Source organism: Oratosquilla oratoria, chromosome 15 (assembly GCF_046742065.1).
Source record: "Oratosquilla oratoria isolate Oo_2021 chromosome 15, ASM4674206v1, whole genome shotgun sequence".
Classification (NCBI taxonomy): Eukaryota; Metazoa; Arthropoda; class Malacostraca; order Stomatopoda; family Squillidae; genus Oratosquilla; species Oratosquilla oratoria.
Window position 1 is genome coordinate 11976645 of NC_134791.1, and position 17500 is coordinate 11994144.

General features: G+C 38.3%; 1 protein-coding gene across 3 annotated transcripts in view; it reads right to left on the reverse strand.

Moving 5' to 3' along the window:
• The window catches only part of slo (calcium-activated potassium channel slo), a 1028496-nt gene that overhangs the window by 60312 nt on the left and 950684 nt on the right, over positions 1–17500 (reverse strand). For all 3 annotated transcript variants that reach the window (XM_076198561.1, XM_076198560.1, XM_076198559.1), the window contains exons 18-19: positions 8587–8613; positions 1101–1215 (exon numbers count right to left, since the gene is read on the reverse strand). In XM_076198561.1, coding sequence (XP_076054676.1) covers positions 1101–1215; positions 8587–8613 — 142 coding nt within the window. The remainder of the gene's footprint in view (positions 1–1100; positions 1216–8586; positions 8614–17500) is intronic.

The window sequence follows — 17500 nt, forward strand, 5'->3', positions numbered from 1 at the left end:
GCCACAAACTTCTGAGATACACCAGCAGTTTATCCTATCCTTGGTTTGTCATATAATCTAAAATCCAGTTGCAAATGGGTAACATGAACAGAAGCTAATATAAGGGATTTCCTCAGAGGGGGCTGCCGCGTGTCTTTCGCTCTGTATTCCCCACTAATCATATCCTCTGCCTGCCTGCCTGCCTGGCTCGTTACACATCAAAGGCCAACCGAAAGGCTTAGAGAGAGCTGACAGTCAGTGAGAAGAAACAGGGTTAATAACTCTGATGTTGAGCGAGTGGTAAAGCTAGTGTTAATGCTGGAATAAAAAGTATAGCAGTTATGAGAAATAATGGTGATATACTGATTAATTATGGTATTACTTGTAACTGAAGCAAAGTAGTGAAACAACAAAAGTATCTAGGGTGATAATGATCTAACTATAGTGATATTAGTGATATCTAGTGACAGTAACAAATAGTATTAATGACAGAGGAGCAACATCAGTAGTAGTAGTAGTAGTAGTGGTAGTAGCAGTAATATTAACAATAGGAATGATAGTAACAATATCAGTATTAGTATAAGAGACATTAGTATCAGTACTGGTAGTAGCAGTAGTATTAGATTTAATAGAGACAACAGTTACATTAATAATAGATAAAAGCTACCACAGTAGTGACGGTGTTAGTAGAAGTACAGTGGAATTCCTATCACCATTTGTAACAGTGGTGCATTTAGATTTTGTTATCTAGTACATAACTAAATTCTAAGTCCTAATAACTCTACTGAATCTTGGTCTTCTCATAGCTGCTGCAGCCTGACAACCGGCACCTAATAATTAATATTTTTCCATTTCTACCCAGTTACTGCTTCTTCTGCCTAACATTTATATACCTTAACTTTTAAGCTTCTAATACCCAGACTGATCTGCAAGGAATTTTTCCTGCAACTTCACTGAACTCTGTTGCCTGGCTCTACTGGTCTTCTTCACTGTAGCCCTTTTCTGCCCTGCACACTCCTCTCCCTCAACTCGGTGCTTCCGGCGCTTTCCCTATCCTTCCCGCTGCATGGCTTCTCCACAACCTTGCACGGTCTCTCTGATACCTGGCCGTCCTTCCTTACCTGTTGTAGCCTTGGCTGGGCGAGGTGACAGGGTCGGTCGGTCGGCCCCCGTTCTTTTTCGTGGTTGCTAACGTCTTGGCGGCGTTGACCAACGGTTGGCTGTTCTGGTTCGCCACTGGTTAGGGAAAAAGAGGGTCACCATAGAATTAGATTAGGAATGTAAATGTTGTATATGCATTGTGAACCTTATGTAGTGGTTTTTGAAATAGAAGCAATTGAGCAGCGGTACACTGCAATGTGTGTGAAGGTGTATATACCAACGAAATGTGTGAGAATATAAGTGGCAAAGGATTTGAGTCGCGTTTTGGATGACTTCTGGGTGAAAAATAAGAAACCAATGAAAATAAAAAATGCTCCTTTAGTGTTTTAGTTGCTGATTATTGTAATTTTTACGAGTAGTTTTAATATCTATTCTCAGAAGAGGCCCCCTCAACATCAAATGGCAAAGATGGATATTAATGTAGCTTTACTAATTCATCACCTGATTATGATATGTAACGATAATGTCAATTTTTGGGGAATACATTACATACATCAATATTTTTTTTCTTGGTCGTCAAGAATTCGAAAAGCAATATTTATCATTCTTTTTTTTGGGGGGCAGAGTTGAAATGAAGATCTAAGGTGTATGTTACCCTTTTTTATACAGATATTATAAGGGTTCCGACACAAACACTTACAACTTAATTCAGGCCTCACGGAGTTCGACTAGAATACAAATAGTAATTTCCGTGAAAAAAAAAACCTTACTACAAATGGCAAAAAATTTTGAGTTCCCTTTCAAAAGATATGGAAGGGGCCATATCTTAAGCCCTGAATTAGATCAGAATGATACAGAATCTGAGATTTCGTAAAAAATTATGTGATTTTTATCTGTGTTATTTTATGAATAATAAACCTGATAACCAAAAATAAGAAAACTTATTATTGTTCTATTATTGGTGTAATACTTAAACAATAAGTTAATATATATGTATATGTGTGCTTATACTCACATGCACTGATATATGTGCATACATTCACCCATATACACATTTATGTATATACATATACACAGTGTATATGTACATATGAATATACATATTATGTACGTTTGAATGTATGAATATATTTTTCCTTAAGATTACGTCGTGGAGATGAGCAAGGTGAAGGTGTGGAAGGAGATGAAACACACAAACACTCATGTGATAAAAACTGAAGGAAGAACACGTATGACACGACAGCTTCATCTAGAGGAGACGTTACAACGTCTACACTTTCAACAACACTCATGTCAACAAGGAAGTGGGGATCTATTGGGCCGACAGGCCCGGTACACATACATCGAGTCTCACAGGGCTCGCTGGTCACAGGGGCTGGGGGCAACATGGGCTAGGCATCTCTAGTACATGGTCTACTTCACTACATCCATAATCAAAGTAATTGTCCATGACAGCCACGAGTTAGGTGGTCGGTAAGGGGAAAACAGGGTCACGGCCTCCATGTGAAGAAGGGTAAAGAGTCAAACCGAGGAATGAATTAGTTTGAGGTCCCTTTCTTTCCGTGTTTACTGTGCAGCGTCTGACCCCATTTTCTCCCATTCATTTGATTTTTTTCGTTACAAAGGAATATTCCTATTGCAACAACACTGATGACAACACTGGTAGGGAGAGAACTATTCTACCTTTTCCAGTTTCATTTCACAGGGTGGAGGTTCCAACTACATAGGGCAGTTTCACATATTGATATCACTGTTTGTAAAAACCATACAGGCGTTTCTTGCCAATGCCGTATGACCAAATTAATGGTTGCAGTCATATATATAATTTTGTTTCAGCATTGCATATTGAACATTATATCTACTGCTGCCACTGCCTTTAGGTATCAAAAGCGTAATTTTCCTTGGTCATTAGGACGAATAATGAATTGGGATGCTGAGGAAACATAGGATCAGCACTAACAATCAGGCTGGCGTGAACAGGCTCTTGGGAATTATTCCTAATCCGGTGTTTGACACTGAGCGCTGAGAAACTCAGTGCTGGGTGGTATGGGACTGAAAGAGCCTTTGGATTTGGATGCAAGGGTGGGGCGGGCGGGCCGTAGTGGCAGACGATCCAGAAAGAGTGCGGAAGGAGTTGCCCCGTGGGAGCTGACTTGGATGCATGTTACAGGGCACGGTGTCGAATTAGTGCCGTGGACATTTCACTTTTTTCATGTGGTGCGGTGTTGGATGGTGTGAAATTTTGTCCGCGTAATGCCGGTAATTTAAGGCATTATAATGAGATTTTGAGAATGTCTAGGCAGGAAGATGTTAGAGTTATATCTTGAAAACAAAGATATATAATGACAAATGAACTGCTGCAATACTCATACTAAGTCTTTGTATCATCATTATACCAACTCATGCTTCACAGTATTGCATTAACCAATGAAATCAAAGGAATCTTATGCTTACCCAGCAAGCATTGAAAGAAATGTGAAGTTGATTTTAGTACGAAATAATTCAATAGGGAATTACATAATCAGAGGTCAATTTATGAAAACATATGTCTTTAAGAACATATCATTCCATAAAAAAAAACAAAAAATCGATACCAATTAGAAAAATTGAACGCATCTGTGCCATACGAATTCACTTACATGTCTATATGCGCATCTGGATATTTTAATAAAATACAGGCACAAATAGGCACATCAATATACAATTTTAATTGTATATATATATATATATATATATATATATATATATATATATATATATATATATGTGTATGTATATATATATATGTATATATATACATCCGATAATTTTTATGACAGTCGCATGCAGGATTCGAACCCACTGCTTTCGGCCACCGTAAGTTCACCTTCACAGAGCCTTAGCCCACAACATCAATAGAAGTTTCTGTTGGTGTTGTGGGCTAAGGCTCTGTGAGGGTGATCTTACGGGTAGCCGAAAGCATTGAGTTCGAATCCTGCATGCGACTGTCATAAAAATGATCAGATTGATGTCGCTGTTACTAGCGAATTTCTATTATACACACACACACACATATATATATATACAGTATATATATATATATAGTGTGTGTGTGCGCGCGCAAACGTGTGTGTGTGTATGTGTGTGTGTCAGTTTGTGTGTGCGTGTGTATTTGAGTGTGATTCACCTTGGTCTTTGGATCACGTGTTGGACTCGTGATCGACAACTATTTCTCTCCCGGAAGAGAGCTCAGAGCTCGTGCGACCGATCTATGGGTAATGCTGTGACCTAAGACGCACACACACACCCAACTCCCCGCCCACGAGAGTTGGAGTAACGACTCGAAGCGCAGCGATACTGAGATTATTTCAGCCCTGGGCATAATTCGAACCCGGACCGCCGTCGTGACAGTCGGGGATTCTACCAACCGCGCCACCGAGTCGTGTGTGTGCATGTACACGTGTGTATATACAAATATGTGTATGTGTGTGTGTGCGAGTGTGTGTGCGTGTGTATATTCATGTGAGTGTGTATGTGCGTGTATGCGAGTGTGTGTGCGTGTGTATATACATGTGTGTGTGTGTGTGTATGTGTGTTTGTGTGCGTGTGTGTGCGCGCGCGCGTATGTACATGTAAAAATATATGTATATGCATGTTTATGTACACACATATACATATACATAATATATATATGCTGTATATACTCGTATGCATATGAACATATATGTTTATATTTATGTGTATGTGTATACATACATACAATTAAATGTACATGGATATACAGGTATATATAGTCATATTTGTGCCTATATTCTAAACGTTTTCGAGTGCAGAATAGAATTTTAATTGGTGCACATCATCTAAATGGAACTGTGCACACTGTGGTTCATCTGTGATAAGCATTTATCCTTGTCCTGAAAGATTTTGTTCGGCAAGTTGTCACAGCAACTGTTGAAGCCGGTGCAAGGACGGGTTAAGGTGACACTGTGCTGATGACGTGGAAGCTGGTGTGACGGGAGCAGTGTATTTGCTCACAAAAACCATGGGATATCAAAAGTTTCATTTTCTGACAGTTGAATCAAAAGGCTTGAGTGAATAATACCTTCTTCCTTTGACATGGAATGACAGAAGCATAAAAAGAGTTGGGAGTACAAATATAAATGCATAAGGCATTAGATACATAGTCTCTATATATTGAAAATTGTACTTCTGAAAAAACATAAAGGAATACATAACATCCGTACGTTAGATTGCTTTCTTTGTCAAAATCAAGATATACACGAAACACATAGACACCAAACATTATCAATACACACACGTTTATATATACACATTTATACATATACAATATATATATATGCATATATATATATACACATGTATATGCATACACATGTATATATACATAATTAGGTTTATACACAAGCAGACATACAGACACACATAAACACACAAACATATACAAACACACACAATCACACATATATGCACAAAAACACGCACATGTATGCACACACTTATAACACATACGCCCACGTGCATACACAAAACACCCACATCCACATACAATATATATTATACTATATATATATATATATAAAATATATATATATTATACATATATATACATATATATATATATATGTATATATATATATATATATATATATCTTTCTCTCCCTATATATGTATATATAGTGTATATATACATATTATATATATATATATATATATATATATACAGTATATACACACATATATATGTACAGATATATACATCCATATGTATGCATGTACAAACACACACACACACACACACACACATACACATATATAAATATATATATATATATATATATATAAACATATGTATATATGTATATACACACGCACACACACACACATACTGTATATATGTAATATATATATATATGTCTATATATATGTACATACACACACACACACACACACACACACATATATATATATATATATATATATATATATATGAATACACACACACACACACACACACACACAAATATACACGGCACCTTTATATATATATGTATATGCATATATGTCATACATATTTACTCAACAGTTTGAATTAATAACTAAGCCTGCAGGGATCCGAACCTTTACATTGTGTTTAAGAGCCCACGAGTAAATGGTCTCATATAGTTACGGTTCGCTTTCCCGTTTGTTTTTAATTTATTCAAAGTATCGTTAAAAGTATAGATAATTGTCATTGATAACCGTGTATTCAATGAATACATAGTCGGCTGCCGTGAGCTGACCTTGGGGCAGGGCTACGTCCTGCTTTTTACGGTCTACCGATAACTGAGCTTAATTCGACGTGGCCTCATTAACACACAATCTATTGCTTATATTCATTACATATATATACATACATTCTTTATATATACTGTATATATATATATATATATATATATATATATATATATATATATATATATATATATATATATATATATATATATATATATATATATACATATATATACGGATATGTATAAGTACATGTATATGTACATGTATATGAATATATATGCTCATATTTGAGGCTGGGTTCAAATTATACTGTTTTGAATAATGTAAATATCTTATTTTTCGTAGAATTATGGATACCTCAAAGGATATTTATCTACATGATTTTAGATTTAATTGAAGTGTAAGCACTTGGAGATAAACAAGAGAATGACAGTTATATTCATTTAAAGTATAAGTATTGATTAGTTAATCATTATTCATTTTAAACATGGAATTGATAGTATGCACTGAACGATCTTACTTGGCTTTATAGTAGAGGAACACATTATTTATAGGAACTTTGTTCAGGAAACATATATGACTTTATAGATCATTTAGCCACATAAACAAAGCGTTATGGAAGGAACCTGTCTGGATCTCCAGGGAATCCAATGCACCTAGTATGTGTCAATAGATGAGCATGAAAGTCTAGTAAATTAATGGCCTACAAATAGAATGAGAACCAACACATATATGAGGGCAAAGAAAATGTGTAGGACATTTACAGAAAATGAGATGATAGGATAATAGTATAGTTTATCTAGTTAGCGCGTTATATCTAGCACCAAAATTATAACTGCACAATTTATGACTTTTATGCCCAGAGATTGGAATCATTTAATGGTACGCAAGCATGAAATACACGAAAGATCAGAATGACATAAACAAAAACAGTACGAGTATGATAAGTCGTGTATTTTCGGGATGGACAAGGGACACAAAAAATGTAATAAGGAGAAAGATAGCCACCACATGTAGAAAGTTAAAAAAGAAAGAAAAATGATGCATGGAAAAGCAGACATGAGCAATTACGCCACACGTCCTGCTTATACCATGTCATTTAACAGTCACAAAAATAAATAAAACACTGAATTAGTAGGAGAGATAATAAAACATTAACTATTGAGTGTACTTAAAACAATGAAGAACAAATACATGAAGCAAAAGATATATATTTGTATCATATGGACATAAGTGTAAACATGTATGTATACATTCGTATATATATATAAACATATATATATATATATATATATATACACGTGTGTATGTGTGTGTGCATGTATATGCCTCAGAATAATAAGTGTATGGCTTAATGTACGAATGTGCATGTAGACGTACAAATAAAGAGGTAAAAACATACATTCCCATTTGCAAGTACAAACACACATATTCACACACGCAAAGACACACACAAAAAACATCGATGCGCGTGCACACAAATACACACATACACGCACAAACAAACATATACACACACATGCGCGCGTGCACACACACACACATACACACACGCAGACACACACACACACACACACACACACAAATACAGACTTACATGCTCGCGTACATACACACACACACATCCAACGCCCCTTGTCACGCCACTCTATAGGGCTCATCAACAAGCTCGTGTCAATCAAAGTGCCAAGGACTGACCGCTACAAGAATAGCGCCATTCCATCTATACTGCACTCTATTAATTCATTCTAATCTGTCCTAGAATTAGCTCAAATTGTACATTGTCAGTGTATCATTGTTAAACTAATAAACCCATTATTATTATTATTATTATCATATCACACACACAATCACATATACACACACTATCACTCATACGCACTCACACACACTCACATAAACATACTATCACTCAAATGCTCTCACTCACACACACGCATTCACTGACACACATACACACACACACAGTATCACTCACACGCAGACACTATCACTCTCACACACAATCTCTTACACATTCACACACGTGTGTATGTACATGTGTGTGTAAGTAGGTATGTAGTTGAATGCATGTTTGTTTGTATATTTGTATGTGTGAAAAACAATAACATATATATATTCTAAAAGTAAAACACAAACATAACAAAATCTAACACCATGAAAGAGAGGTTGATATGGTGGAAATGATGAGAGAGAAATTAAGAAATGACAATAAACTGGAAGAGCACTTACTGCCATCCCTGACTGCGCCTTTATCGCCTGTCGGGGGGAAAGGGAGGGTTGTTTTCATGAGACTGTTGTGGAGGGCTGAGTACGGAAACCGAACTATCCGTGCGCCTTTGCTTCCTGGTTGCCCCGCACCACACCTGGCTCGTCCTCTCCCTCCTTCCCAGCTTCCTCGCCTCACATTAGTTAACCAAAAGAACGTCTCTGGCTCGTGGCTTACCAGACACCGACAGTTTCTATTCACAATGTAATCTGACGGACTACATCTCTCATTTGAACTTCACTACATTACAGTATGATTTTTCATGTGATACGAGTGCATGTCACACTTTCTGTGGTGATTAGCATTTCTGACGCGGTGACACACTGGGTGGAATTTGCTGTGGCCAATCGACTTGATCATTTAGCCAAGTGGACGGCAGACTGGAATGACCAACGTCTCGGTCGACCGAGACACCGCTCAGGCCGGAACCCGACTTAGCTGCATGAAAAAAGTCCGGCCCATGGGGAGAGGGGAAATCGTAAAACTGCCACGTGCCAAAGAGCCCTGCCCTCGACCCACGTTGCTCTACAGGAACCTGGGATGGAGAGGAGGGGAGAGGGGTAGGGGTGGTGGGGTCACCAGGCCGACAGTAGTAGTAGCATCACTAGCAGCAGCACTAGCGACAGCATCAGCAACAGCAGGCGTTGGAGCGGCGGACGGATGACGGAGGAGGCCCCCCCCCTCGCCCCCACACCTGTCAGGGACCCTGGAGGAGGGGGGAGGTGCTCGGGGCGGTTCGGTGCGCACTGCTGCTACTATCTTAGGTCAGGCACACGAATAGGCCGCATTCCTCCCATGATGGTGGCATAAATATCACATTTCAGTAACGTTAACGATTCAATATCTTTCCACATGTCATTGAGGATTTAGCTAATGCTATCCATTAAATGCTTAATTAACACTGAAATCTTGGTCTCTGCTGTAGAAATAGAGATTTATCTCACATTTTTTTTTACATATACTCTCATAAAATAAAGTATTTCAAAAGACTGGAATGATTAGAAAGTTAATTGTCTATGTATGAAATGCATATCGAATTATTATCAAGCACTTCAGGAGCACACAAGACAAACTGCAAACTAACAAAAATTTATATAATTTTCTGGTACAAAAATTAAAGCAAATCTAGTCTAAAAAGTCCCTATATATGCACGCAACTATTCACCTGACGGAGCTATAGATGAGCCCAATCATAAACCTACAACTATATATAATATATATATCATACACGAGTGTATATATATACATATGTACATACAGACATACACATGCATATACATACATATATAAACACGTACTTATATTTACATAGGTAAATACATTCACATATATTTGTTTTATGAAATTACATACACGCACACTGACAAACAACCACGCGTGTACACAAGAAAAACACACATATGTGTGTATATACATATATATATATTATATATATACTATATATATATATATATATCCATGTGTGTGTGCATATATATTCATACATACATCTAGACAAAAGCATAAGGACATACACATTCATCCACATGCGTGGGAGCGCGCGCACACACACACACACACACACACACACACACACACACACACAAATCCACACCCAGGCACTTATCCACACACACCCCCACACAATATATATATATATATATATATATATATATATATATATATATATATATATATATATATATATATGTGCGTGTGCATATATATTCATACATACATCTAGACATAAGCATAAGGACATACACATTAATCCACGTGCGTGCGCGCGCACACACACACACACACAAATCCACACCCCGACATTTATCCACACAAATACGCACATACGCACTGAATATATATATATATATATATATATATATATATATATATATATATATGTATGTGTGTGTGTGTGTGTGTGTGTGTGTGTATGTATGAATGTATATGTCTTCATATTCGTATGTATGCATATATACATACATAAATATATATATATATATATATATATATATATATATATATACTCATATACATGTACATGTGCCCATACAATTTACCTGCATGCATTTGCGTATGCGTGTGTATGTAATTCACCATGGCCTTGAATCACGTGTTGGACTCGTGATCGACAGCTATTTCGCAGTGTGTGTGTGTGTGTGTGTGTGTGTGTGTGTGTGTGTGTGTGTGTGTGTGTGTGTGTGTGTGTGTGTGTGTGTGTATGTCCGTGCGATCATGTCTGTGTAATGGTGTGTAGTTATGAAAATGTATTTATAAAATGTGTGTATGCGTGTGGGATGGTGAGTGGGTTGATCCTTGTGTGTGTACTTGTGCACGTGTGTGTGTGTGTGTGTGTGTGTGTGTGTGTGTGTGTGTGTGTGTGTGTGTGTATGTGTGTGTGTATTTACCTTGTATTTTACGGGAAGGGAAGCTATGCTCGTGGTATCCCGTGTGTGTGTGTGTGTGTGTGTGTGTGTGTGTGTGTGTGTGTGTGTGTGTGTGTGTGTGTGTGTGTGTGAGTGTGTGTGTGTGGTTATTCGTGCATATGTATTTGTGTTGTTTTTTATTTAAGTACATACATTTAATTGTTCACATAAACAACATAAAGATACATTTCTTCACGTCTGTGTACATATCCAAGTTCACAATTATTTTCTTTCACACATGTGGTATTCATTTGATGTGTATCTTACGTCCATGCTTGTGTGAATGTATTTAGAATATGTAAATATGTTTGTATATATACATATATATATATATACAAGTATATCGGATATACAGTACGTGGGTCTATATTTTTGTACGACGACATAACCAGGACATACATGAATGCATAACTCTATGTGTGTGTATCACTATGTTCCAGCTGTGATGTTGTGGTAAATGTACAAAGTAATACGGTGAAATTTAAATGTGTACCTATTTCATGGAATACCTGTTTTCAATAGATATTTATCTATTCATTTATTTACTCTTTTATTTATTAATTTACTTTTTTTTTGGGGGGGGGTGGAGGACATAGGCCTTGCATGTGCCCCTGCCCAGTAGGCTCCTACCTTAGCAAGAGTCCAGTCTGGGCAGTTGCATGGACGTGTGCTGGCTTAGGCCTTTGGCGTGGTGGGGTTATATGAAATGAACTGGCCGGGGTGGAGAAGAAGGAGGAGGAGGCACGCCTGTCGAGGCAGCGCGCGCCAACCCTCGCTGGGTGTCGTGTGCGCGTGCGTGGTGGTGGTGGGTCTGGGAAGGTTTTGGTGTACCATAGTGGCCTACAGGGTAACCTACTCTTTGTGCATTATTTATATATACTAGAGAGGTAATGTAACCTACAGGAACAAGAATATCTTTTTTGTTTTCTACAGGATTTCTATAAGTATTGTATTATGCAGGCACTAGTGTATCCTACGGTTACTAGAATAACCTACAAGCACCAGTGCATTACAAAGATCAAGTATAATCCTATAACATTAGAACACTAAGTTATTCTACAGGAACTATTTTACCCTAAGGGCCTGGGGAAATATGCTATACCTCTACGTTCAGGGACTGGAAGGCGTCGTCCCAAGCGACCCGAGGGAAGCGACCTCTGCACACGACCTACTCAAGATCAGCGGCGCGGCAGACCGGGAGCTGACCGGTCAAAGGGCCGCATCGGAAGAAACAACCACAACCATGGGAACACGACGTGAGCAAAAGAGTAACACGTGACGAATCAACGTTTGCAGCTGAAGCGAGGGGACATGAACAGCGGCAGAGAAAACGTCGAGATTTCAGAACGTTTTCGTAACATGTGCGCGCGCAGTGAGCGCATACACACACACACACGCACGCACACACAAGCACAATAACAGACGGTCTTCAAGAAAGTTCATCGGGAGAAGAGAGTGGAAAAGTATTTGGGCGATATGAATCAAACTGTCTTTACGAGAATAATAATCCTGATTGGCCTTCTGTCCGAATTTATGAGAATCGGAAACAGCTATGGACATTGGGTACATTCTAGATATGCATCCCCCTTAGATGAGTAATTACTTTATCTACAGAAATGAGCTCCACCACATGAAACAGCTTTCCTCATTATCAATCGTCAACTATCAAAAAGCCTGACATTTCATCACAAGTCACAATAGTTCACTAAGGTTAAGAATCTGAGGATTTTTAAGAACTCGAATATCTCTTAAAAAGAAATATAGACACAGACACGCAGACACACACGCACACAAATACACACACACTCACATGCACCTACGGATCATGACAAGCTCCGTAAGCAAAATCAGCTTATGGATGCGAGAAACGTTTCCCGGGAAGTGGCCCCAGTCACAGGTTACTCGTCTCCTCAACCAGCGCGGCAGCTGGATCTACCCAACTGCAGTCGCCGGCACCGGGAAAGAGAGAGAAAGAGAGAGAAAGAGAGAGAGAGAGAGAGAGAGAGAGAGAGAGAGAGAGAGAGAGAGAGAGAGAGAGAGAGCCGAGAGCCACCGCCGTGCGGGAAATTGCAGTATGATAGCCTTCCCGGGTTGCAGCACAACGGTAAATGCATCCTAAGGCGCTTTATCAAGACAGGGATCCCACATTGAACGAGTCGACAGGACATGAAACTTAATCCCTTCGCTACTCAGACATCCTACGCTGTTGATTTTGTCATGACAAATACCAAACGATTATATTTTCATGAATAGTTCGCTAAGAAACCCACAGTGAGCTAATGGTCGTCGTGTCATTACTACATGACAGAAAGTACACAAACTTTGTTATGACCTGATAGTTTTCTCCTTGAAGATGTCTACCAGAATACAAAATCTATAATAGGCCTTGAGTCGCACTCTTGATGAAATGCCTAATTAATGAGACGATGAAATAAAATGATCAAAAACAACAAATTTACAGCTGTATAAAATTCATTAACCTATTGGGCAAGAGCAAAGAAAAACCCCTCCACAAACTTTGAATAAAAAGAGAACAGTATAGACTACTGCCTACATTCCAGTGCAAATCTGGAAACTTGAAAAAAAGACTTTGAAAAATCTAACTGAGAAACAAACACTGAAGTCCAAATAACCATCTCGATGCAGTAAAATGTGCCACACAAGACTGACTTTTTTCGAGAGCATGTATGACAAAAAATTATATATATATATATATATATATAAAAAAAATAAGATGAACAAGTAAATGAATAAACATTATCATGAGTACATTACTATTCCTTATGTAACTGAATTACTGATTTCACTACGGACTTACTGTGGTCACCGAAACCTTAAATGTATAGTTTGTCCTCATAAAAAAAAAAAAAAAAAAAAAATATAAAAAAAAAAAAAAAAAAAAACAAAAAAAAAAAAAAAAAAAACGCCAAGATACAAAGTCCTTTATCTCGCCGTGTGTATTGCGGCGACACACAGAAAAATACTCTTGTTTGGTCGTAAGGTGGGTTTGTCACAGGTATACCAATAACGCTGTGATTAATCTCGATAAAGGTGAGAAAAGACGGTGTCATGAACGATCGAAACTGCCCTTTGTTGACAGTGAGGCTATCGACACCGACAGTGAGGCCTGCAACGCTCACCGGAAGGCCGCGGCGGAGATGACCCACTCGTGCTCTGCTCGTAGTTTGCGCAAACTCGCTCTCTACCAGAACTGAGTCAGTTTTACAATACTGAACAGATGCCACAGCTCCACTGAACGCCCCATCTTATCTACAACACTACAGTACATGTAACATATGCTTCATACCAAAATGTATCCACTGTATCACTTATCAGTGATTACTAAGAACCTCATGCATTTACTATAAAGAGTATTGATACACACTGGCATATATCAATAAACTTACATTCAACCAACAAACAGTATCTAATTAACACAAAAATAATAATCAAAATCTAGGATCTAACATCAAGCTAAAAAACAAGAACTTTCCTCATTGAAACCTTCATTTCTTCCTAATCCATCCTTCAATGGTAAAGTCTAAATTCTAACATCAAACCTGACATTCATAATCTATATGCAAACATCAATCCTAACATTTAAAATCTAATTTCTAACATCAAAATCTAAGTTTATGACCTTAAACCCGTGAATCAGGCACCAGCACTGAATTGTTGAACACTTCATTTGTTAAAGGACAGACCCTTGCGAAACCTGAGATGCAAAAAAATCGGTGGGTGTTGTTTGCCACCTGAGAACCGGCGGCGCGGCGCGGCGCGGCGGGGGCGGGACGGGGGCGGATTTGGTTTCACTACAACCAGGATCCAAAATAGGAATCAGAATCAGAGGTAATTTGCACTAGGTTGTCCTCATTTAAAAATTAATGAAGTGAGAAAAAAAAATTATTTTACGTGACAACGTGGTCACATGTACATCAGAGTAGAAATGAAAATAGGTTGCAGAACGAGTTATCCATGTAAAGGATAAGAGACCAACAAGTGAATTCACACGAGTCGAGGCATGTTTTCGGTGGTGAAGACGAAAAAGTAGATAAATACTTGCATCTGAGCGACGATAAGAAGATCCGTAGACAGACCTTCACTTCAGCAGCCTTGTAGGAGACCAAAACAACAAATGATGTGTACGATTGCTGGTACAGGTGGTAAACAAGGAGAACAAAGACCTGCTGATGACTCAAGAGCAGAAGGAAGGATTTGGGGATTAAATGATGGTTTGCAGGCGGCTCTTTCTTTCTTTTCTTTTTTTTTTCTTTTTTTTTTGGGGGGGGGGGTTGCAGAAGCAAAACCTGAGCGTCGGTGACTGGGCTCCTAACGCGTATTCACAAACACGAAAAGAATATTATAAGCCGCTACATTAAGTAAAACGAAATGGACGACTCGCAAATAAAAAACGACGGTAACCAACGTTAATTGCAAAGAAATGAGATTCATCACATTAATATCAACGACACCATGGCGCACTATAGAGACAGTGTTTGAGCAAACAACAGAAGTTTATCTTAAACACCTTAGGACGACGAACTCATAAAAAAAATATATCACGAGCAAATGTGGCCTCTTCCAGGACGGCGTCTGCGAGTCTCTGAGGTTTATAAAGAATACTCTAGAGTTTGTCAAGACAAAATCTAAAAAGAATACCTCGGCACTGCAAGACAGAATGATGTATATGCAGAGAAGCGACACACGTATATCTCCAGCGCCGTTTACTTTCCTAGTGTATCTTACAACGTGGCATGAAACGTGGCTCATTTACACATATACTGTATAAGAAAGTCTATGTCGGATTCTCCCCCAAAGGTACTACAGGATCTACGTACTCAAAAGCAGGATATCCATATGTGATGCGTACATGTGTAACCTACAAACTCGCACGCGCTGAGTGTATAGTGTGGGGCGTGCGTGCGTGCGTGCGTATGTGCGTGTGTGTGTGCGCGCGCGCATGAAACTGGACATATGTACATATACGTGTAATCAAGTGTGAATGTGTGTGTGTGTGTGTGTGTACGCGTAGGAGTATGTATCTGTGTATGTATGTATGTGTGTATGTATATATGTACATACATATGTGTATACACACACACACACACATATATATATATACATATAGTGTATACATGTATGTGTGTGTGAATGTGTGTATGTGTGTGTGTGTGTGTGTATGTGTGTGCGCGCGCGTGTCTGTGCAAACTTACGTGTGCGTACGAATTTGTGTGCGTGTGTGTGTTTGTATGTGTTTATATGTGTGTATGTCTGGGCGTTTGTGCGAGTGTACATTTCTTGCCGGTTTGCAAGATTTTTGTATTTGTTTATTTGTTGACGATATTTCCCGTCTTTTATGTCAGTATAATGATTGTATATTTGTATGTGTTTTTGTCTATACTTGTGCATACATGCACCAATGTGAATCCACATCGTTAGGAGGAAGAGAAGTATGGACTTTGTTTTTGGTCGGAGCATAGTGAGTGATTGGCTTCTCTTGACCCATTCGAAGTGGCACACACTCGCATACGCGCCCGCACATAACGCTCGCCGAAAATAAAGTGGATGACATATCTTCCTGTCTATTAGTAATGTCAACGTAGCCTAGGTATATACAAGGTACTACAGTGCGTCAACGGTCGCTGTTACAGCAAACTACGATGCAAACCTTCAATGTACTCACGGTATATTTACCTTAAGTTAACAATGTATCTAATATTGCTAGTTATAATTGATTCCTTGGGGGTGTTTTTTTCGTTGCTATTGTCTAGAAAATACCCAGGACTGAGCCTGATAAAACTGACACTAGATTAAGGGTTAGCACGGTTTTAAAATCCCTTGATCACAGACGCAGCAATATAAGATACCTGGATAACTTAACGGTGAACGAGCTTCAAGTGTAATCCACTCACTACCCAACAACAGCTACGATTCAGTGGGCAACTATGGACAAGTGGTGTGGCACTTCCAACATTCCTAACTATAGGCCAAAGAGAAGAGATAAATTTGATAGGAAATATTTAGAAGAAGAGCAAAATTAAGAGAGAAATAGGATTAGGTTAACTCAGAAGAAAAGTGGAGAAAAATATAAGCATAAATTGAAGCATAAATGGGGATGTAAGATCTTCCAAGAAAAAGTATACAATATATATTTTTTATGAAAAAAGGCGAGATAAAGCAGTAAAATTTTATGTTTAAATGAAGTTAGGCTGAACTAATGCAGCGCATGAAAGATCTTATTATGAAAAAAATACGTGTAAAGGGGCACCTTAATAAAAATCCTACTTGCAAACTAAAACATCTATGAGAATCGAGTAAAAGCAAGCAAACGAACCTACAAGGGAAAATAAAAAAGTGAGTGGGGGGGGGGTCAGTAAAGTTCTTTAAATGGTTTCAAAAGACTCACTCGGAGTCAAGTAAAGACAGAACAAAACAAGAAACTGAGGAGAGACGAATCGCTAAAAAAAGAAAG